Here is a 24,136-nt window from a genome sequence, read left to right as displayed (position 1 = left end):
CATTTGTTTGTGTCCTTTTTTATTTCGTTGAGCAGTGGATCATAGTTCTCCATGAAGAGGTCCTTCACATCCCTTGTGAGTTGGATTCCTAGGTATTTTATTCTCCTTGTAGCAATTGTGAGTGAGAGTTCACTCATGATTTGGCTTTCTGCTTGTCTGTTATTGGTGTGTAGGAAAGCTTGTGATTTTTGCACATTGACTTTGTATCCTGAGACTTTGCTAAAGTTGCTTACCAGCCTAAGGAGATTTTGGGCTGAGACGATGGGGTTTTCTAAATACACAATCATGTCATCTGCTAACAGAGACAATTTGACTTCCTCTTTTCCTAATTGAATACCCTTTATTTCTTTCTCTTGACAGAAATCGCCGGCCAGAACTTCCAAAACTATGTTGAATAGGAGTGGTGAGAGAGGACATCCCTGCCGTGTGTCAGTTTTCAAAGGGAATGCTTCCAGTTTTTGCCCATTTAGAATGATATTCGCTGAGGGTTTGTCATAAATAGCTCTTATTATTTTGAGATACATTCCATCAATACCTAGTTTCCTGAGAGTTTTTAGCATGAAGGGCTGTTGAATTTTGTTGAAGGCCTTTTCTGCATCTATTGAGATAATCATGTGATTTTTGTCTTTGGTTCTGTTTATGTGGTGGAGTATGTTTATTGATTTGCATATGTTTAACCAGCCTTGCATCCTAGAGATGAGGCCGACTTGATCATGGTGGATAAGCTTTTTGATGTGCTGCTGGATTCCGTTTGCCAGTATTTTATTGAGGATTTTCGCATCAATATTCATCAGGGATATTGGCCTAAAATTCTATTTTTTTGTTGTGTCTCTGCCAGGTTTTGGTGTCAGGATGATGTTGGCCTCATAAAATGAGTTAGGGAGGAGTCCCACTTTTTCTATTGATTGGAATAGTTTCAGAAGGAATGGTACCAGCTCCTCTTTGTACCTTTGGTAGAATTCAGCTGTAAATCCATCTGCTCCTGGACTTTTTTTGGTTGGTAGGACATTAATTATTGCCTCAATTTCAGAACCTGTTATTGATCTATTCAGACATTCAAATTCTTCCTGGTTTAGTCTTGGGAGGATGTATGTGTTCAGGAATTTATCCATTTCTTCTAGATTGTCTAGTTTATTTGCATAGAGGTGTTTATAGTATTCTCTGATGGTAGTTTGTATTTCTGTGGGATCAGTGGTGATATCCCCTTTATCATTTTTTATTGCATCTATTTGATTCCTTTCTCTTTTCTTCTTTATTAGTATTGCTAGGGGTATATTAATTTTGTTGATTATTTCAAATTTTCAGCTTTTCTGCTCTGGTTTCTCCCCATCTTTGTGGTTTTTACCTACCTTTGGTCTTTGATGTTGGTGACCTTCAGATGGGGTTTTGGTGTGGATGTCCTTTTTGTTGATGTTGATGTTATTCCTTTCTGTTTGTTAGTTTTCCTTCTAACAGTCAGGTCCCTCAGCTGCAGGTCTGTTGGATTTTGCTGGAGGTCCACTCCAGACCCTGTTTGCCTGGGTATCACCAGCAGAGGCTGCAGAATAGCAAATATTGCAGAACAGCAAATATTGCTGCCTGATCCTTCCTCTGGAAGCTTTGTCCCAGAGGGGCACTTGCCTGTATGAGGTGTAAGTTGTACCCTACTGGGAGGTTGTCTCCCAGTTACGCTACATGGGGGTCAGGGACCCACTTGAGGAGGCAGTCTGTCTGTTCTCAGAGCTCAAATGCCATGCTGGGAGAACAACCTCTCTCTTCAGAGCTGTCAGACAGGGACGTTTAAAGTCTGCAGAAGTTTCTGCTGCCTTTTGTTTAGCTATGCCCTGCCCCCAGAGATGGGGTCTACAGAGGCAGCAGGCCTAGCTGTGCTGCAGTGGGCTCCACCCAGTTCAAGCTTCCAGGCCGCTTTGTTTACCTACTCAAGCCTCAGCAATAGCGGATGCCCCTCCCCCCACCAGGCTGTTGCCTCACAGGTTGATCTCAGACTGCTGCACTAGCAGTCAGCAAGGCTCTGTGGGTGTGGGACCTGCCGAGCCAGGAGCAGGAGAGTGTCTCCTGGTCTGCCGTTAACTAAGACCCTCGGAAAAGTGCAGTATTTGGGCAGGAATGTCCCATTTTTCCCAGGTGCAGTCTGCCATGGCTTCCCTTGGCTAGGAAAGGGAAATCCCCTGACCCCTTGCACTTCCAGGGTGAGGTGATGCCCCGCCCAGTTTCGGCTCCCCCTCCATGTGCTGCACCCACTGTCCAACCAGTCCCAATGAGATGAACCAGGTACCTGAGTTGGAAATACAGAAATCTCCCATCTTCTGCACTGATCACGCTGGGAGCTGCAGACCAGAGCTGTTCCTATTCAGCCATCTTGGAGCGGTGACCGCATTTGTTTTTCTTGTAGACACACTCTGCTGCTTCAGTTCAGAGACAGGGCAGGCAGAGAATTTATTTGCAAAGGTTTGAGGTTTTCTAAACTTGGATTACAGATAGAAAGAAAGGAATGGGCAGGAGAGTGTGTGCAAGGGATTGACTTACAGTGATGAACCATTGAATCTAATTTGGTTATGGTGGGAAGAGAGAAAGTGAAGGGAAAAGAATAGTGAAAAAGCGTCAGTGTCACTGAATGGTTGGAACAAATTTAGTAGAGTAAGTGAGCTAAAGAGATTGTTGAAATGATCTAGAGTGTGACACTTAATATTTAGATAATTTAGGTAGTTTAATTGGAAATGATAAGGTTTAGATTGACTAGAATCAATAGTGGAGACTAGTAGCTCACAGAGACTTCTCTGGTTTCTTGATTGAACATAGCTATATGCATTCCCATTGACTTCTGAACCACCATCAGTAAGTTTCATCTTAGTGGAAGTCCTTAGGCTGTCCCTTTCTCCAAATTTTGCCATTAAATTTTTGGCTGACTGGCCACTTTGTTGCTTTCCCCAGCTAATATCCTCTACACATACTAATCTTCTCTACTTGCTTCCCACTGTAACCTCTTTATATTTAATAGGATCCTTGGGCAGGGACTTTTCCATGCTATAAAGTCACTCCCCTCCAGTGGGGCAGCAGAGCTTCCAGTCCACACAGACTGCTTGCCTACCCAGGGTTCAACTTGAGCCACAGAACTGGGCTGTGAGACAAAGGTGGATAAAAGCAGCCACTCTTTTTTACTGAGATTTATGTGGACTTTCTGGAATAAATATTTCCCAACAGTATGCTCTTTGGCCAATTTCTAGAGATTATTTTTATAATTTTATCCAGTTTTATTGCTGCCTTTTGGTGGTGAGTGAATATACCAAGACCCAGAAATACCCATTCTCAAAGTCCCATCGGAACAAAATTATTCTGAAGTAAAATTGGTTCAACAATTTTGGGAACCATTACATACCAAAAATTATTCTTGATTTGACTTTTTATAGTCTAAAAATATGAAAACTATTAAGAAGTTACCTCATTCTTTTTTTTTTTGAGACGGAGTCTCGCTCTGTCACCCTGGCTGGAGGGGAGTGGTGTGATCTCAGCTCACTGTGAACTCCGCCTCCCGAGTTCACACCATTCTCCTGCCTCAGCCTCCCAAGTAGCTGGGACTACAGGTGCCTACCACCACGCCCAGCTAATTTTTGTATTTTTAGTAGAGTTGGGGTTTCACCATGTTAGCCAGGATGGTCTGAAGTTACCTCATTCTTAATACCAGTTTTAAGTGGAATTTATAACTAGAACAGTGATGCTGTTATGTTAAGATGAGGACTGATCACCTTCACTTGCTTGCCTATTGATGTAGCTGAACTCTTGGCTAGAAAAAAGAAGGGGCTTCCTCTTTCATCTTCAATGGCCCATTTCTGAATATTCCAAACTCAGAGACTCAGGGACCACAACAAGGAAATTGAACAGCTTTTATTTTGCTCAAGTTAATATTACATGATAAACTCAGAGTATTATTGTGAAAACACTGATTAGACACTATTTGCTTATTTTGCACAACCCTCCATGAACTTTGATGTTGACCACAAAGGACTTTACTAAACTAGCTTCCAGTTAGTACACTGAAATTCAAAGTCATGCTCATAACTGTTAATGAAAGCAGATTCAAAGCAACACCACCACCACTGAAGTATTTTTAGTTATATACGATTGGAACTACCAAGCATGTGGCTCATGGTCAGTGTAATTCTAATCTCACGGATATCCTCTGTTGGGGGAGAAGGTAAGTTCAAAACAGACCTGAATATTTAGTTCCTTTTTCAGATACATTTATCGGTTTTTGTGTGTATGCTTACATATTTTTAAATGAATAAATGGATGAAAATATTTTAAATGAGTTATAATATTTATGTATTTTATGGAAATACTTTCTAACATGCAATTAGCAGGAAAATAGAATAAAATTAGTTCTCTCCATCCTCTAAGTTGCAAAGGTAAATGGCCACCAAATAGAGAATGTAAAGAGGAATTAAATGAGGGAAAACCTGCTATACTAACGGTGGCAAGGTGAAGTATTAGTGTAATTCTGCATACACTCTGCAATGCCACTAACTAGAACAATCAATCTCAAAAAGATTTGGCCACCTTCAAAATGCTTTTTGGATTTTATTTTCCTAGATTTGACCATTTAAATTTTAAAGGTCATTAAAATGGAGGAATTCCCATTTCAATCTAATTATCCTTCAACAAATATAGAGTAAAATCCTTCTATATTTTACTGAAACAATAGAAAATATCATTTATATATAAACCAGTGAACTGTCAAGAAATTGCTTCTTCTGAGCTCTTAAATGTTGAGAATGAAGTAATGTATCACCTCTTTATTAATACTACAAACTGCTTCTTATGATATTTTATAAACGGTCCCATTTTATTTCATGTTGAAATTAAGGCCACCATATCAAAGGAATTGCAAACAAAATCTCTACCAAGGTCTAGGATACTAATTAAACTATGTCTGTACATGGAGTTTCGATCATTATGCTTTACCCTTTGATTTCCAAAAAGTTTTTACTTTACTGTTTGGCTGTTTCCTAATGTTTACAGACCTTTGAAGTTTTATTTGAACAGTTTCTCATCAGTCCTGACATAACAGAACAACATGAACAATAAAATGCTTTCCTTTCCATATTTGCCCTTAGAAATGTTGCAAAATGTTATTTCTATTGCTTGAAATTCATTTTTTTTTTGAGATGGACTTTCACTCTTGTTTCCCAGGCTGGAGTGCAATGGTGTGATTTCGGCTCACCACAACTTCCATCCCCTGGGTTCAAGCAATTCTCCTGCGTCAGCCTCCCAAGTGGCTAGGATTACAGGCATGCACCACCACGCCTGGCTAATTTTGTATTTTTAGTAGAGATGGGGTTTCTCCATGTTGGTCAGGCTGGTCTCGAACTCCCGACCTCAGGTGATCTGCCCGCCTCGGCCTCCCACAGTGTTGGGATTGCAGGCATAAGCCACCACGCCTGGCCCTTGAAATTCATTTTATTTTGTTTTCACTTTTAGTGCTGAGTTGTAATCACAGGAGTGTGATTGTATGAGTGTATTTGATTTTTCTTAAGTCTGTGTTTATGGTATTTATTAAGTGGCTTATAGACCCATTACACATGGCATTACAGGAGGATTTCTAAATAGGGGGGAAGCAGAGGAAGATAAGTGAAAAATATGAGAGAAATATGTAGAATTTTAACAATTCCTAACCCTCCTCCCACCAAAAAAAAGTTCAAGCTTAAATCCAGTCTCTGAGAGAAACTTCAGTGAAATTCTATCTAAAGGTTGCCTAGATGTTAAGTGATCTGTAAATGTGTGTTACACTGTCGTTTAGGTGTCTATTGAGAGACCTGCCAAACAGCAAAAACAACACACTGAAGCAACACATTTGTATACATAGAAAACTGCATGCTTCCAGTAGCAAAATGTTTATCAAGCACTATGTTGTGCTTCATGTAACAAAGAAGCTGGAAGAAAATGACAACCCTAACCACACCTCACTGCAACTTACAGTGTCCTAAAGAAAAGCAAAATGTAAATAGGCAAATAAATTGCAAGGCTATATATAGGTGACTGTGATTGTGTGTGTGTGTGTGTGTGTGTGTGTATAAACAGTCATGCATCACTTAATGATAGGGACACGTTCTGAGAAGTGCGTCCTTAGGGGATTTCCTTCTTATTCAAACATTATAGAGTGGACTTACACAAACCTAGGTTTTATAGCCTACTACGTAACTAGGCCATATGGTATAGCCTGTCGCTCCTAGGCTGCAAACCTGTACAGCATGTTACTGTACTGAACACTGTGGGCAACTGTAGCACAATTATAAGTATATGTTTATCTCAATATAGAAAAGTACAATAAAAATACAGTATAAAATATTAAAAACGGCAGACTTGTATAGGGCTTTTACCATGAATAGGGTGTGCAGGACTGAAAGTTACTCTCAGTAAGTCATTACATGAGTGGTGAGTGAATGTGATGGCTTAGAACATCACCATACACTACTAGAGGTGGTATAAACACTGTATACTTAGGCTAAACTAATTTATTTTATTTATTTATTTACTTCAATAGTTTTGGGGGAGCAGGTGGTTTTTGGTTACATGGATAAGTTCTTCAGTGCTAATTACTGAGCTTTTGATGCACCCAGGATAGACTAAATTTATTTTAAACTTTTCTTCGATAATAAATTAACCTTAATTTATGTTAACATTTTTACTTCATCAACTTTAATTTTTGTGTCTTTTGAGATAATATTTAGCTTAAAAAACATCGTAGAGATGTACAAAAGATTTTTTCTTTCTGTTCTTGTGCTATAAGCTTTTATCTTTTAAATATCTTACTTATTTATTTACTTTTTAAACCTTTTTGTTAAAAACAGACACAAACACACACATTAACCTCGGCCTACAAAGGGTCAGGATCATCAGTATCACTGTCTTCTTCCCCGCTCTTGTCCCACTAGAAGGTCTTCACGGCAGTAACACGCATGGAGCTGTCCTCTCCTATGATAACAAAGGTTTCTTCTAGAATAGTTCCTGAAGGACCTGCCTCAGGAAACATTAACTGTTTTACAGTTAATTTTTTTAATCAATAGAAGAAGTTAACTATAAAATACTGATAACAATTATACTATATGAAATACATTAACCAGTAACACTTCTATATTATCATCATCAAGTATTACGTACTGTACAAAATTGTGTGTGGCATATTTTTATGTGACTGGCAATGCTGTAGGTTTGTTTACCCCCGGCATTGCCACAAACATGTGAGTAATATATTGCACTGCAATGTTACGATGGCTATTAGGTGATAGGAATTTTTCAGCTACACTATAATCTTATGGGTCCACTGTCATATAAGTGATCAGTCATTGACCAAAATGTCATTACGTGGTGAATAACTGTATGACTGTATATATATATTTATATATATATATGTGTGTGTGTGTCTGTGTGTGTGTGTATATATATATATCCCAGAAGAAATATATTCACAATATTCTATCAAAATATTGAGACAATAAAAATTATTTTCTACTTTTGAAATTGGTGGTTGTGTAAAGGAGGCTTGCAAGAAGACATTAACACTCCTAGCTAGCACCATTGCAGATATGCACAATGAATACTTGATGAATGTCATAGAATTCGTTCTGAAGCATAGGTACAATATAACTGGGTGATGAAAACCAAGTTATTCTGGATAGCAAAGAATATGTAGGTACAAATGTGTGAAAATAAACTACTATAATTTTGGAGGAGTGAAGGATAATTAAAAGAGTTATGGTAGAATACTATCAAGATGGGAGTCTTTCCCTCAATACCTTTACCAAAACTATCTAATGTCAAATTTTAAACAGTTAGATAATCAATTTCAGGTTTCACAAGGTGAAAATATTTCAAATATTGTGCAACATTAAACATTACTTCTAGATAGATGAAAAAGAGAAATTTCTCTTGATTTGTCAGCTTAATTTCTGCACACATCTTCCAAATAAGGTGAAAAATAAAATTATTTCTTATGCAGCAGTACTATATTGCAAAAATATCTTGACATAAAAACAAAGAGCAGTATTATATTGAGGAAATATCTTGAGCTAAATACGTACTCAAAGATAAAGCATATCAAACCCATAGAACGTACAACATCAAGAGTGAACCCCAACATAAACTATGAACTTTGGGTGGTAATTATATTGACAGTGAGGGAGGTTATGCATGTGGTAGGGAAGAGGAAGTGGTATATAGGAAATCTCTACCTTCCACTCAATCCTGCTGTGAAAAACCTGTAAATAAAGTATAAAGTCTAATAAAAAATATGTGTGTATATATATGTATGTGTACACAAAAAAAGAGTAAAAAGTATGAAGATTTCACCCATTTTCTACATTGTTTTAATATATCTTGCACCATAGTGCATATGGATGTATTTATACATATATACAGTACTCCTTTAGCATCCTCAAGAAATTGGTTCCAGGACGCTACCCACCCCCAGCAGATACCAAAATCCAAGGATACTCAAGTGTCTAAGACAGAATGGTGTAGTATTTGTACATAACCTGTGCATATCCTCCCATACAATTTATTTTATTTTATTTTAATTTTTTTTTGAGGTGGAGTCTTGCTCTGTCGCCCCCAGGCTCGAGTTTAGTGGCATGATCTCGGCTCACTGCAACCTCCCCTTCCTGGGTTCAAGTGATTCTTCTGCCTCAGCCTCCCAGGTAGCTGGGATTACAGGCGTGCACCACCACACCTGGCTAATTTTTGTATTTTTAGTAGAGATGGGGTTTCACCATGTTGGCCAGGCTGGTCTCAAATTCCTGACCTCAAGTGACCCACCCACCTCAGCCTCCCAAAGTGCTGGGATTACAGGCATGAGCTACCACACTCAGCCCTCTCATACAATTTAAGGAATCTCTAGAGTATTTATAATACCTAATACAATGTAAATGCTGTAAAAATAGTTGTTATATTGTATTTTTAATTGCATTATTTTTATTGTTTTATTATCTTTATTGTTTTTTTCAAATATTTTTGATCTGCAGTTGGTTGAATCAGAGGAAATGAAACGAGTGGGGCTGACTGTATATATATATATGTATATGTGCGTGTGTGTGTGTTCACAAGTATAAATATATAAATACAAATATACAAATACATATTTGTATATACAACATTAACCAGAATTTAGCTCTAACTTTATCTTGATTGAGTTGTTCTTAGTGATTTTCTTATATTCCCTAAATTATTTCCACTGAAACTGTATTAACTTTGTAACCAGAAAATATTCAAAATGATATTATTAAACAAAAAACAAAACTACATATCCAACATCTTTACTGCACCAGAAAAAAAAATAGGACAGAGTTTCTGGCAGAGACACCTATGGCAGTCAATGAGAATAGAGAAAATAAGTAAATTGAGAGCTAAGAACAACCCTATCACTTCTCTACTGTATACTATGTAGATCAGGAAGATTTGCTACTCTTACACTCTGTCTTCATTCTTAAATTGTTGTGTGTGGGTTTTCTTCTTGAAGACATTGCAGGAGAGTTCATATTTCATATCACTCCAAAATATAAATTTTATATTCATTAACAATTACCTCCTCAAATACTCATGTACTCCTAGTTAGTGATGTCTTTTCATTCCTAATTTGTACACTGGAAAGCATTTAAGCTAAAGGCATTTAAGCTAAATGAAAGAAAAACACTATAAGTGAGATGATTAAGATATAATCTAGTGATTTATTTATGTAACTTATTATGTAATTCTTCAGTTTTATGTTATTTTCCCAGCAACATTTTGTGATTTTCCAAAAATAAACCATGGAATTCTATATGATGAAGAAAAATATAAGCCATTTTCCCAGGTTCCTACAGGGGAAGTTTTCTATTACTCCTGTGAATATAATTTTGTGTCTCCTTCAAAATCCTTTTGGACTCGCATAACATGCACAGAAGAAGGATGGTCACCAACACCAAAGTGTCTCAGTGAGTAAATGCTCTGTTCATTAAATGGATGTCATTCAGTGAATAGAGAAGGATATGCCAGACAAGATCATAAGGTCTTGATAATCACAGGGACAGTGACCAAAGGAGCTGGAAAGATGGGAGATGTAGTCCCCCTCTTTTGAGATGCCTCCTATAAGAATCAATGAAGAATAAATATGTCAACTGTCTTGTGTTACCTGGAAATGCTCTACATGTTGAAATATATTAATTTTTTTAAACTGATCTTTAATATATTTGACTGCTAATATTTCTTTACTAATATTCATTTTGCAGCAGCCTGATCAAAGTTTTCCTTTTAAATGTCATTTTTATACATATTCTGTTTTGAATTTACCATTCTTTCGCATATTGAAAGGAGGTTTAGCATTTTCACTTTTATATTTCAATAAATAATTTCTTTGGTCCTTCACAGTGTAGCTATATTAATTCTCCAATAAATGTAGAGAGCAGACTCCAATGATAACAGCTGTATTAAAAGAAAAAAAAATTGGGAGCCAGATACATGAGGCAACAAAGGAGATAGCAATGATCTTTCTCCTAAGAAACATTTATGAGAGTTAAGAGAGAAATAGATATATGAAGAGGTTCTTTTGTCCCTAAAAGGTTGACAAACATAAAATATTTCATTATAAAAACCATAGAGCAAGAAAATGAAATATTTTCTTCTATATATACATGTAAAATAACCAAAAATATATTTCATCATATATATAGTAGCATGAGTTAACTTCTTTTGAAAGTGTTTCTATTTGATTTCAGCTTTGAAAGCTTTCCTTTTTAATTTTTTTGTTCGTTTGTTTGTTTTGTTCTGTTTTTGAGCCATCTCAACTCACTGCTACCTCTGCCTTCTGGATTCAAGTGATTCTCCTGTCTCAGCCTCCAGAGTAGCTGGAATTACAAGTGCGCACCACTATGCCCGCTAATTTTTGTTTTTTAGTAGAAACAGGGTTTCACCATGTTGGCCAGACAGGTCTCGAACTCCTGGCCTCAAGTGATCCACTCGCCTCAGCCTCCCAAAGCGCAGGGATTACCAGAGTGAGCCACTTCACCCGGTTTATTAAAATATTTTAAAATGCAGTTGTACTTTTTCTTTGCTGCTTCCATCTTGTATATTAATCCATTTTTGGTCCTTAGGACTGTGTTTCTTTCCTTTTGTGGAAAATGGTCATTCTGAATCTTCAGGACAAACACATCTGGAAGGTGATACTGTGCAAATTATTTGCAACACAGGATACAGACTTCAAAACAATGAGAACAACATTTCATGTGTAGAACGGGGCTGGTCCACTCCTCCCAAATGCAGGTCCACTGGTAAGTACAATGCTGTTCTCTCATATGCTGTTATCTATTATAAAGTTTAAGGGAAATAAATCTTTTTTACAGGTTAAATATAGGTTTTACCACATACTTTTATCATTATTCATTTGATTTTCAGTTCCAATTGTGTCCAAGTGGATGTTGAATAACATAGTTTGCCCACCTATATAAATCAAATGTTCTCAAAGTGTGGTCGCTAAACCGGTAGCATCATCATCTTCTTGGAGATTGTTTGAAATGAAAATACAATTCCATAAGCTCATTCTAGACACACGGAATCAAAAATGTCGAAATAGAACCCTGAATCTGTTTTACCAACCCCTCCAGGGAATTCTGTGCACACTTCTGTGTGAGAAGCATTGCTATAGTCTATTATCACTACACATGGACCTGAAACTCTCTGATGAATTTTGCATTGTTCAGCATAGTATCCTTAATCATTGGCAATTAAATTATCTGAAGTTATTTTTATTATTATAGACTTATTTTCTTTTATTTTTCCACATCTCCAATTTAGATCCTTTGATTAACCATTCTTCTTCTCTACTAACTTGGGTAATTTTCAAAATGTGTTTTTAAATCTTTGCTTATTCACTAAGAAAATGCCTATTTGTGTTTATTTTTAAGAGGCTAAAATGTATAAGCAGGATGATTGCAAACAAAAATCTGGTATCACATAATCTATTTATGCTGACTTTTTGCATTTTATAAATTAATGTTAAATAAATAGAACTGGTAATATTTGTTCTACTCAAACTCAAAGAGAGATATCCAGGAAAACTTTCGTTTTTACACTGGCTTCCAGAAGGGAAAAATAAAGGTCTATCAGTGTTCTAGCGAAGGATGAAGAAGAAATTTAAAACATCAAAGCTTGTACCTGACAAAAAATAGTTTCATGTCTTTTCCTCAATATTACATTTAAATTTATTAAAATCAACAAAATATTTGATGGGATTGTCTACTTATTTTAAATTCGTCTTGAAATATATTTGTAACTGTATTAGTTGATTTGCTACTCAAAATGAACACTAGGTGGAACCACTTCTTTTTTTCTATTCAGACGCTTCCTGTGTGAATCCGCCCACAGTACAAAATGCTCATATACTGTCGAGACAGATGAGTAAATATCCATCTGGTGAGAGAGTACGTTATCAATGTAGGAGCCCTTATGAAATGTTTGGGGATGAAGAAGTGATGTGTTTAAATGGAAACTGGACAGAACCACCTCAATGCAAAGGTAGAGTATTATATTTCTTTTAACATTTTGGGGGAGTATAGCAGGGTTAAAATATGTTGATTTAAATAAAATGAAGTCATTTTTATTAATAGATTTTTCAAATGCAAATAAAATGATTGATGGTGCTTAAAAGTCAATTCTTCCTGTGAACAGAACACAAGTAATAGGGTATATTATTTTTGAGAAAGATTCGACCAAATTAAAAGAGTTGGAACCTGAAAAAAAATACTTTTTAAGCATTACAACACTTAGTTCCTTCTCAGGAATACGTGTAATAAAAGATACATTATGTGCATTTGACAGCCATAAGTGATGTGCATTCTAAGATATGGAATAGGCAGTTGAAGAGAGATCATAGATTGTGATATAAATGTGGGCATCTTCAGTATATGGATTATATTTAAAGGTGTGTGACTGACTGTATTTATAAAAAGAAGTCCGAGCACATAGTCCTGGGTCATTCTAATATATAGAGATGGAGTAAGGGAAACCAGAAAAGGAAATTGTATCCTACTCACCTTTATGTTTTAAAATTAATGTTGTCCTGTGTTTTTTTTTTTTTTCACTATTTTACTTAGACTCTACCTACGTTTATTATTGAAGTGAGTTTTTGTAGACAGCATATAGTTGGGTCTTGTTCACATATCCATTCATCCTTTCATGGCCTGTTAACTGGTGCACTTGGACCAATTACACTTAACATAATTATTGATATATAGGACTTAAACCTCTGTCATTTATTTGTTTCTGTCTGTTCCCTCTGGGTTTCAGTCCTATTTCCCTATTCCTCCATTCCCTGTAGGGAAAATTATTAAGGAGATTAATTTTGATTCATATGTATTGTTTTCCATTGTATCTCTTTGCATAGCTTTTCTCCTCCTTTTAAAAAGTTGTTGCTCTAGCTAATACTATATATATGTAATAATATATTACTGTCTACTGGCACTGACATTTAAATCAACAACTGGAATATGGAAAGCTTACTTTCATGTAGATCCATTTATACTCTCCACATTGTAAGTATAAATGCCAGTCGTATTTTCTCTGCATGCATTGAGCACCATATTAAACTCATTTGCTTCAAATATCAAACATAATTGAAAAAACTTATGAGGAAAAAGATATCGTGTTATATTGACTCCTCTTTTTATCCATTATGTCGTTCTATTTTTTCAGGATCCTAAAGTCTCAAGCTCTTTCTTTTATCTGTTTTATTTTAATTTGAAGAATTCCTTTAGTTAATCTTTAGGCATAGGTCTACTGGAGACATATTCTCTTGGTTTCCCTTTCTCTGAGAATGTCTATATTTACCCCTTTACTTGTAAAAGATCGTGTCACTGGATATAAAATTTGGAGTTGACAGTTCTTTGAACACTTGAAAACTGTGCCACATGGTTATAGATGAAAAACTTACCATCATTTGAATTGTTGATCCCCTCAAGGAAATGCATAGTTTTTGTCTAGTTGCTTTCAAGGTATTTTTTTCTTTTTTTAAAGTAGTTTTATTTTAATGTATATTGGTATAAATTCCAATGTTTTTATCCTCTTTGGAGTTCACTCAGCTTCTTAAATATAAGTTTATGCCTTATGGTCAAAATGGGAAGTTTTCAGGCATCCTTTTATTTATTCATTTTTCCAGCCCAATATCCTTTCTCTTCTTTTTCTGCATCTGCATTATTTGTTGTTGTATTTTTCTGAATGTCTCAGTTCAGTTTTTTGTTTTCAGTCTATTTTCAGAGTGGGTAATTTATATTGCTGTATGTTCAAGTTCATGGATTTATTTGTCTGTCAGCTCCCCATGTATTATTAAGTATATTTAGTGTTTTTAAAAAATTTTTGTCATACTTTTCCATTTTATAATTCCTACGGGATTTTTAAGAACCATCATCAATTTCAAAACCCGTGTCCTCTTAGTGTTAGTCCAAAGAATGTTGAATATGAAATAAGAAACTTTCTTTGTCATAGTTTTCTATGTTTAGCATGTATTCATTTGGAAAGATATTTCTTAATCCTGATCTACCATAAGCAGCAATATTTGTTAATGTTTTATGTGTTCTTTCAGTAAGGAGAAAAGAACTTAAATATATTACTTTCAGTTTAAAGGGTTAAAATTTCTTCCAGGACTCATTTCTTTTACCAGAAATCACAAAACTGTTGATATTATATAAAGTGCTGTGTTTGTATTTGCCTTATTTGAACTTGTATTTTGATTTGCTCTCACAATAAATCAAGTGATGAAATGATGTTTTTTAGATTCTACGGGAGAATGTGGGCCCCCTCCACCTATTGACAATGGGGACATTACTTCATTCCCGTTGTCAGTATATGCTCCAGCTTCAACAGTTGAGTACCAATGCCAGAACTTGTATGAACTTGAGGGTAACAAGCGAATAACATGTAGAAATGGACAATGGTCAGAACCACCAAAATGCTTACGTAAGTACTTTAATATTCACGTGGCTGGAAAAATCAGTGTGATGAGTCTGATATTTTGCTGTTGGTAACAAAATAATCACAGATTATTGAACAACCATTCTGCTGAATGCCTGCTTACCAAAAATTTCTTTTAGAAAGTAAAGTTTAGAAATTTTTTTTTTTTTTTTCTCTTTAGGGCTGGGTGCGGTGGCTCACACCTGTAATCCCAGCACTTTGGGAGGCCGAGGCGGGCAGATCACGAGGTCAGGAGATTGAGACCATCCTGGCTAACACGGTGAAACCCGGTCTCTACTAAAAATACAAAATAATAATAATAACCGGCATGGTGACGGGCACCTGTAGTCCCAGCTAGTCGGGAGTCTGAGGCAGGAAAATGGCGGGAACCCGGGAGACGGAGGTTGCAGTGAGCCGAGTTCGCGCCACTGCACTCCAGCCTGGGCGACAGAGCGAGACTCCGTCTCAATAAAAACAACACAAAAAAGTAATTTTTCTCTTAATATTTATATTTTATTTTGAAGAATTTAGTTGATAAATAAAAATATACTTTCATGTTTGACAATATGCTGTTTTGATATATTTATGCTACAATGATTACCACAAATTAATTAGCACATTCTTCATCACCTATGCTTACCATTGGGTGTAGGTGGGTGTGTGAGTATGTGTGTGTGTGTTTGTGGTGAGGACACTTAAAATCTGCTTTCTTACCAATTTTCAGATAAACAATACAATATTATTAGCTCTAAATATCACTAGATCTCTATGTTTGATTCCAAGTTCTTATTCATATTATAGCTGAAAGTTTGTACTCTTTGACCAATATCTTAATCAAACAAAAGCAGCAATGATAAGTTCTAAAATGCAGGGATCCTAAAATGACAACTGATGTAATGAATCATTGATAATACACCCCTAATTCTCATACATTAAACATAAAACATCATTTTCACATCGATTACCATTTTAAGTTTATTTAAATCAATATGATGTTTTTACATAGTCGGTTTGGACAGTGTTTTGAGAAATAATTCCTGAACCATCATATAACATTCTACTTGAAAACCTGAAAGTCTATGAAGATTTGCATACTACTTAATGTTTTATGTTTACTGTTTTTTATTTTCAGATCCGTGTGTAATATCCCGAGAAATTATGGAAAAGTATAACATAGCATTAAGGTGGACAGCCAGACAGAAACTTTATTTGAGAACAGGTGAATCAGTTGAATTTGTGTGTAAATATGGATATCGTCTTTCACCAAGTTCTCACACATTGCGAACAACATGTTGGGATGGGAAACTGGAGTATCCAACTTGTGTAAAAAGATAGAATCAATCATAAAATGCACAGCTTTATTCAGAACTTTAGTATTAAATCAGTTCTTAATTTCATTTTTAAGTATTGTTGTACTCCTTTTTATTCATACGTAAAATTTTGGATTAATTTGTGAAAATATAATTATAAGCTGAGACCGGTGGCTCTCTTCTTAAAAGCACCGTATTAAAACTTGGAAAACTAACTGTTGTGTCCAGTTCATAAAATGTTTGTGGCAAGAAATTAGATGCAATTTTTCAGACTTTATTTCTGTTCATCACTCTTAAATCTCTCAAAGCTTTCTCCATAGCTTCTGAGGCTCATTGTTTTACAGTAAACGGAAAACATATTATTGTCTCTGATTTCAAAATTATATCACTTTACAAAGATGTAAAAACCAAGGCAAGTCTTAACTCATGTTGATAATGAGATATAAGAAATTACAATTTACCAATACATAAATGCACCAAAAGTGATATCAATACATTAATGCACCAAAACTGATGAAATGTAGATACTTCTAAAAGATGTCAATCTAGCACACATGATAATGCAAACTAATCATAAAGAAGAATTAAAATGTAATTGGGTATATAAATATTACAACATAAACATACAAAAACTAAACATACAGTATCAGTTATAACATGCTCACTTGCATGCACTCACTTGCAAACACAGAAACATGATACTTTTGCCCTGATTTAATATTTATAGAAAAAATATTGCCAGGAAATTCAAAACTATAGATAAATGTGTGTGTGTATATATATATTTATATGTATGTGTATGTGTGTGTGTGTATGTGTGTGCGTGTGTGTGTGTGTGTTTAGAGATAGAGGATCCACAAAACTAGAAGTTGGCTTTGAAAATATAAACAAGATTGACAAACCTTTAGCTGAACTAAAAAAGAGAGAAGGAACAAATAAAATTAGAAATGAAACAGGAAACATTGTAACTGATAGCACAGAAATACAAAAAAACAGAAGAGACCGCTATAAACAGTTATATGCCAACATATAACTGTTGGATAACCTAATGGAAACAGATACATTCATAGACATCTACAACCTACCAAGATTACTGAAACATAATGAAATACAAAATTAATACAGAACAGTAATGAGTAAGAAAAATGAACAAGTAATAAAAAGTCTCTCATCAAAAAAACAAAACAAAACAAAAAAAAAACTCGTGGCTTCATGACAGATGGAATCCTACCAAACATTTAAAGAATCAATACTAATTCTTCCCAAATTCTGTCAAAAATTTAAGAGTGAACTCTCAGTTTTATTATATGAGATCAAAAATCATACTGACACCAAAGTCACACATGGATACTAAAAAAAACAATTACAGGTCAGTATTCTTCATGAATATAGAGGCAAAAATGCTCAACAAAATACCTCCAAAGTGAACACAACACATTAAAAGAATCATTCGCCATAATGAAAGGGGATGTATATCTGGGATGTAAAGATAGTATACATACACCAATCAATTACTGTTCCACACCGAATTAAAAGAATGAAAAGCAAAAATTGTATATTCATCTCAATAGATACAGAAAAAGCATTTAGCAAAATCAACATCCTTTCATGATAAAAAGTCTCAACAAATTAGCCATAAAAGAAATTACCCCAAGACAATAAAGGCTACATATCACAAGCTCACATTCAACATTATACTCAAGAGTGAAAAGTTGAAACATTTTTGTCCATGATCAGAAAAAAAAAAAAAAAAACAAGGAGGCTCACTCTCACCACTTCTGTTCAACATAGTGCTGGAAATCCTGGCTAGAGCTATTAGGCATGGAATTTGGAAAAGAAGACAGTTGTCTCTGTTTGCAGATGACATGATCTCATTATATACATGGAAAACCCAAGGACTTCACCAAACTTTGCTAAAAGTAATAACCAATTCAGTAAAGTTGCAGGGTACAAGATCTACAGACAGAGCCAGTTACATTTCTATACACTAACAGCAAGCTATTGAAATAAGAAATTGAAAACAAACATCTAATTTACAATAGCATCAAAAATGATAAAATACTTGAGACTAAATCAAAGCAAGGAGATGAGAGTTCTGTACACTGAAAACTATAAAATATTGATGAAAGAAATGGAAGAAAACACAAATAAATGAAAAGATGTCCTGTCTTCAAGGATCAAAAGAATCAATATTATAAAATTGTCTTCAATACCTAAAACTCCAGATTCCATGCAATATTGTCAATATTCTAAACACATCTTTCGCAGAAATGGAAAAAAAATTCTAAAATTAATATAGAACAAGAGACACCAAATAGCTAAAGCAGTCTTACAAGACAAAAAACGAAGAGACAGCACACTATCATGCTCTCTGCTTTCAAATTACACTACAAATCTATAATAATCAGAACAGTTTAGTCCTGATACAAAAAAGATACACAGACAGAATTAAAAGCTCCTAAATAAAATCATGCATATATAAAGGCACTTCCAAATATTCATGGAAAATTGAATTAAAATAAGAAAATTTTAAAACTACACTTTATTTCTTAACATAAGCTCCATCAAGTTCAACACACTTTTGAAAACAGTGATACAAGCCATTTAGTCCATCCCTAAAGACTCGATGGTTCTGGGACTATATCCATGTTAAGCAGTCTTTTTCACATAATTAACTGAAACAATGGGTACCCTTTGTAAGATTTTTTAAAATTAGGCAAAAGAAAGAAGTCAGGAGAAGGCAAATCAGGACTGTAATGTAGGAATGCTCAAAGATTTCCCATAAAAATTCTCACAAAATTGTTTTTGTCTGTTGAGAGGAATGAGCAGGAGCATTGTTCTGGTGGAGGAGGACTCTCTGATGAAGTTTTCCTGGGCATTTTTCTGCTAAAGCTTTGAAAACTTTCTCAAAACATTCTCTTAAGAAGCAAATGTTACTCTTTGGCCTTCCAGAACTCAACTAGTAAAATGCCTTGGCCATCTCACAAACTGTTGCCATGATGTTTTCTCCTGACTGGCCTGCTTTTGCTTTCATTGGACCACTTCCACCTTTGGTATGCCATTGCTTTGATTATGTTTTGTATTCAGGATCATACTGATAAACTCATGTTTCAGCTCTTGTTACAAATCTTTGAAGAAATGTTTCAGGTTCTTATTCCCACTTGTTTAATACACTTTCTGTTAAAAACTATTCCCTTGCTGGCCGGGCGCCGTGGCTCACGCCTGTAATCCCAGCACTTTGGGAGGCTGAAGCGTGCGGATCACGAGGTGAGGAGATCGAGGCTATCCTGGCTAACACGGTGAAATCCCGTCTCTACTAAAACCAAAAAAAATCTGCGGGCGAGGTGGTGGGCTCCTGTAGTCCCAGCTACTGGGGAGGCTGAGGCAGGAGAATGGCCTGAACCCGGCAGGCGGAGCTTCCAGTGAACTGAGATTGCCCCACAGCACTCCAGCCTGGGCAACGGAGCCAGACTCAGTCTCAAAAACAAAACACTCTTCTCTTGTCTACTACACCTGATATGAATGCAATGGTCTTGGCTCTCATTGAATGGAAATTTTGCTTTAACATTGATTTTTCCATCAGAATTTGTAAGGTGAACTAATTATGGTGTTGAATATTGATTCTGCTCTTAGTCATCAGTCGTCTTTAATCCAGATGTGAGCAAAATTATTTTTTTCTCACAAATTAGTGTGGCTAGTCTGCCGCCGTGGGCTTCATCCTTAACATTGTCTTGTCTCTGCCTAAAATGAGTTATCTGTTTCTAAATGGCTGATTTCTTTTGGGGTGTTGTCCCCATAAATTTTTCAATAATTTCACTGAAGCTCCATGACAAGTGTTGGTTAGGATGTGGAAAAAAGGAAACACTTGTACATTATGGGTGGGAATGTAGATTGTTACAGCCATTGTAGAAAACCATACGGAGGTTCCTCAAAATATTAAACATAGAACTATCGTATGACTCAGCAATTCCACTTCTGGGTGTATAAACAAAGAAAACAAAATCAGTATGTCTAAGAAGTATCTTCACTCTCATGTTTTTTGCAGGATTGTTTACAATAGCTATGATATGGAAACAACTTATGTTTCTGTCAAAGATGATTGAATAAAGAAAATGTGGTGCATATATACAGTGGAACACATTAAATTCTGCCTTTAAAAAGAAGGCAAATCTGCCTTTTTTAACAACATTGATAAACATGGCAGATATTAAGTAAGTGAAGTAAACCAGACACAGAAAGACAAATTCTGCATGATGTCATTTATATTTGGAATCTAAAAAACACCTGAGCTCATAGATATGGAGAGTAGAAGTATAGTTACCAGGGGTTGCACAGTGGGAGAAATAGAGAGATGTCAGTCAGAGGATACAAGGTATAAGACAAATAATTTCTGGAGACCTAGTGTAAAGCATGATGACTATAGTTATTAATAATATATTATATATTTGAAATTACAAAGACAATAGTTCTTAAGTGTTCTGATGTCATTCATACAAAAGGTAACACGGTGAGATATTGGATATTTTATTAGCTTCATTATGATAATCATTATAAAATGTTATGTATATCAAAATAATATGTTGTATAACGTGAATATAAAAATTTGTATTTGCCAATGATACTTTTATAGAGGTGAAAAAATTGATTACATTAATTAGTAAAAATGGAAGTTAATGGACCAAAATATTACTTCTAGGTTTTGAAATATAAATCTGTCTTTTTGTAAAAACAGAAAGGTTTTTTGTTTGTTGTAGTTGTTTGTATCACCTTGGAGTCGTGTGTTTTGATTTATTCAATCTGGATATCTCTGGAAACTGGCTCCTCAATGCTTCTCATGTGCCCTAATTTTATCTGAGTATTTCTCTCTTTTTTTTTCAGCATAACATGTTCTAAGTTCACTTTATATTTCCTCTGCCCAACATTCAAAATCATACACCTTTCCTAGAAAGTCTGATTATTTTCAAAGCAGATAAAATTTAGAACTCAAGAACCATGAAGTATTGGTAATAGATGGGAATGTCCAATACTTTGGAAATATAATTATTTTCAGGGATTTTTGGTGGTAAAATCTTTGAAATATAAATAAAATATAAAAGTTTGTTGTTCTCACTGGATTTTACAATTCAAATTTAATAATACATCTGTGAAAACAACTTTATACATGTTTTCATTTTTGTGAGTATATGGTACGTCTATGTATGTATGAGGTACATAAAATATTTTGATACAGGCATACAAGGGGTAATAATCACATCAGGGTAAATGAGGTATTCATCATCTCTAGCATTTATACTTTCTTTGTGTTACAAACAATCCAATTATCCCTTTTATTTTAAAATGTGCAATAAATTACTTTTGACTATAGTCACCCTGTTGTGCTATCAAATACTAGATCTTATTTATTCTATCTAACTATATGTTTATGCTCATTAAATATATTCTTCTCTCATTTGTCTTTACTGACTCATTCATGAAAATGTCAAAAGTGTAATGAAACGTTGCTATTACTAGTTAAACTACTAAGTGAAAATTAAAATTTCTTTGTGTTTATTTTGCCCCTAGATAGTTGACTCTGAGTGTGAATCTTCTTTACAAAAATGATTTAAATACTTCTTCTCTCTGGTTCACCCTATTACCGAATCCATAGAGTTGCATATTAATTTTCACTTGTTTTCTTCATTCTTAGATTTTGCTTTTTTCTTTCTTATATACTAACAATAAACTGTCTGAAAAAGAAATTTAAAGATCTATTCCTTTTCTGATAACACCAAAAAAATAAAATTAGGAGTAAATTTAACCAATGATCTCAAAAATCTATATATTTTAAACAATACAATATTGATGAAACAAATTGAAGAAGACACACATAAACAGAAAAATAGCCCACGTTCATGGACTGCAAGATTTAATATGGGTAAAATGTTCATATTACACAAAAAGATGTAAGGATTCAATGCAGTCCCCATCAAAATTCTAATGTCATTTTTCACAGAAAAATGAAAAACAGTTCAAAAATATGTATGAAATGACAAGAGATCCCGAAGGTCAAAGTAATTTTGATTAAAAAGAACAAAGCTGGAGGCATTACACTTCTAAATTTTGAATTATGATATAATGCTATTATAGGCAAGATAGCATGACATTGGCATAAAACAAGACACCAATAAAACAGAATAGAATTCAATATATTTTCAATAAAGATGACAAGAACTCACATAGGGAAAATAATAGTCTCTTCAATACATCTTGCTGGGAAAATCGGATATTCACATATAGAAGAATGTAATTGATCCGCTGTTTCACACTACATAAAACTACTCAGAATATATGTAAGACTGACATGTAAAGCTTGAAACTATAAAACTGCTAGAGGAAAATAAAAGAGAAAAAAATACATGACATTGGTCTGGGCTATGATTTCTTGGATTGGTTCCCCAAGCATAGGCAACAAAAGGAAAAATACACACATTGTATTACATCAAACTAAAAAACTTCTGCACAGCAAATTAAACAATGCCCAGAGTGAAGAGACAACTCATGAGTTGGAAAAATATTTGCAAGCCATATATCTGATAAAGCGTTAATATTCAAAATATATAAGGAACTCAACTCAATGGCTAATAAAAAGGAATTAACCAATTTAAAAACAGGCAATGTACCTGAATGGACATTTCTCAAAAGAAGACGTACCGATGGCCAACAAGTATTATTATCAACAATACAAAAAAAAATCAAGTGTTATCAAACATGTGGAGAAAAGGACACACTTGCACATTGTTGATGGAAATGTATATTAGTACAGCCATTATGGAAAATACTACAGAGTTTGTCAAAAATGAAAAGCAGAACATATAATCAATCCAGTAATCCTACTACTGAATATATGTACAAAGAAAAAGGAATCAGTATGTCAAAGAGTTATCTGCATTCCCATGTTCATTACAGCATTATTTATAATAGCCAAAATATGGAATCAACTTAAGTATCCATTACAGATGAATAGATAAAGAAAATGTGGTCTATATACACAATGTAATACTATTCAGCTTTGAAAAAAGGAAATCCTGCATTTTCAAGAACATAGAATAAACAGGGAGGACATTAAGTTAGGTGGAATAAGACAGACAAAACCACATGATTGCACTTATACGTGCAATCCGTTGTAAAATATGGTGACTTTAGTTAACAATAATATGTTGTATTCTTGAAAACTACTTAGTGTAGATTTTAAGCAGTCTCACCACACACAAAAATGAGAAGTATGTGAAGTAAAGCATATATTTATTAGCTTGATTTAGCCATTATCTAATGTATACATATTTCAACACAATATGTTTTACATAATAAATATATGCAATTTTATTTGCCAATAAAAAATAAATGAAAATGTTTACAAAAAGAGAATATGTGATATAGATACACAGTAGAATACTATACAAACTAAAAAGAAGACAATTTTGTCAATAGGGAAAATGTGGATGAATCTAGTGGATATTATGCTATCTAAAATAAAGTCAACACAAAGAAAAATCCTGCATGATCTTATTGTTATGTGGAATCTAAAAAATTCAAATTTACAGAAGGTAAGAGTAGAGTGGTGGTTACCAGAAGCTGAAGGGATGGCGGTGTTTCTAGGAGGTGTTGGTCAAAGGGTATAAATTTTCAGTTAGACTAGAGAAATACATTTTACTATCTATTTCACAGCATGGTGATCACACTTAATAATAATAAAAGTGATAATAATATATATTTCAATATTGCTGTGAGTACATATATTCTATTTAATATATTTAAGCCTAGCCTTTCTAACTACTACAGAAAGAGAAGCTAAATGTCTGTTGTAAGTATGCTTATCTTAC

General features: G+C 34.6%; 1 protein-coding gene across 3 annotated transcripts in view; it reads left to right on the top strand.

The window, feature by feature from the left end:
* The window catches only part of LOC107966493 (complement factor H-related protein 1), a 57,354-nt gene extending 40,862 nt beyond the window's left edge, over positions 1 to 16,492 (top strand). The window contains exons 1-6 of one of the 3 annotated variants that reach the window (XM_054656942.2): positions 2,283 to 4,192; positions 9,768 to 9,962; positions 11,118 to 11,294; positions 12,361 to 12,537; positions 14,791 to 14,973; positions 16,100 to 16,492. In XM_054656942.2, coding sequence (XP_054512917.1) covers positions 4,135 to 4,192; positions 9,768 to 9,962; positions 11,118 to 11,294; positions 12,361 to 12,537; positions 14,791 to 14,973; positions 16,100 to 16,302 — 993 coding nt within the window. In that variant the 5' untranslated portion in view covers positions 2,283 to 4,134 and the 3' untranslated portion in view covers positions 16,303 to 16,492. Of the gene's footprint in view, positions 1 to 2,282; positions 4,193 to 9,767; positions 9,963 to 11,117; positions 11,295 to 12,360; positions 12,538 to 14,790; positions 14,974 to 16,099 lie in introns of those variants that run through there. The other 2 variants (XM_054656945.1, XM_054656947.2) reach the window with 2 other exon arrangements.
* The last annotated feature ends 7,644 nt before the right edge of the window (positions 16,493 to 24,136 follow it).

Source organism: Pan troglodytes, chromosome 1, assembly GCF_028858775.2.
Source record: "Pan troglodytes isolate AG18354 chromosome 1, NHGRI_mPanTro3-v2.0_pri, whole genome shotgun sequence".
NCBI classification, from domain to species: domain Eukaryota; kingdom Metazoa; phylum Chordata; class Mammalia; order Primates; family Hominidae; genus Pan; species Pan troglodytes.
This window is presented reverse-complemented; position numbering and strand designations above follow the sequence as displayed.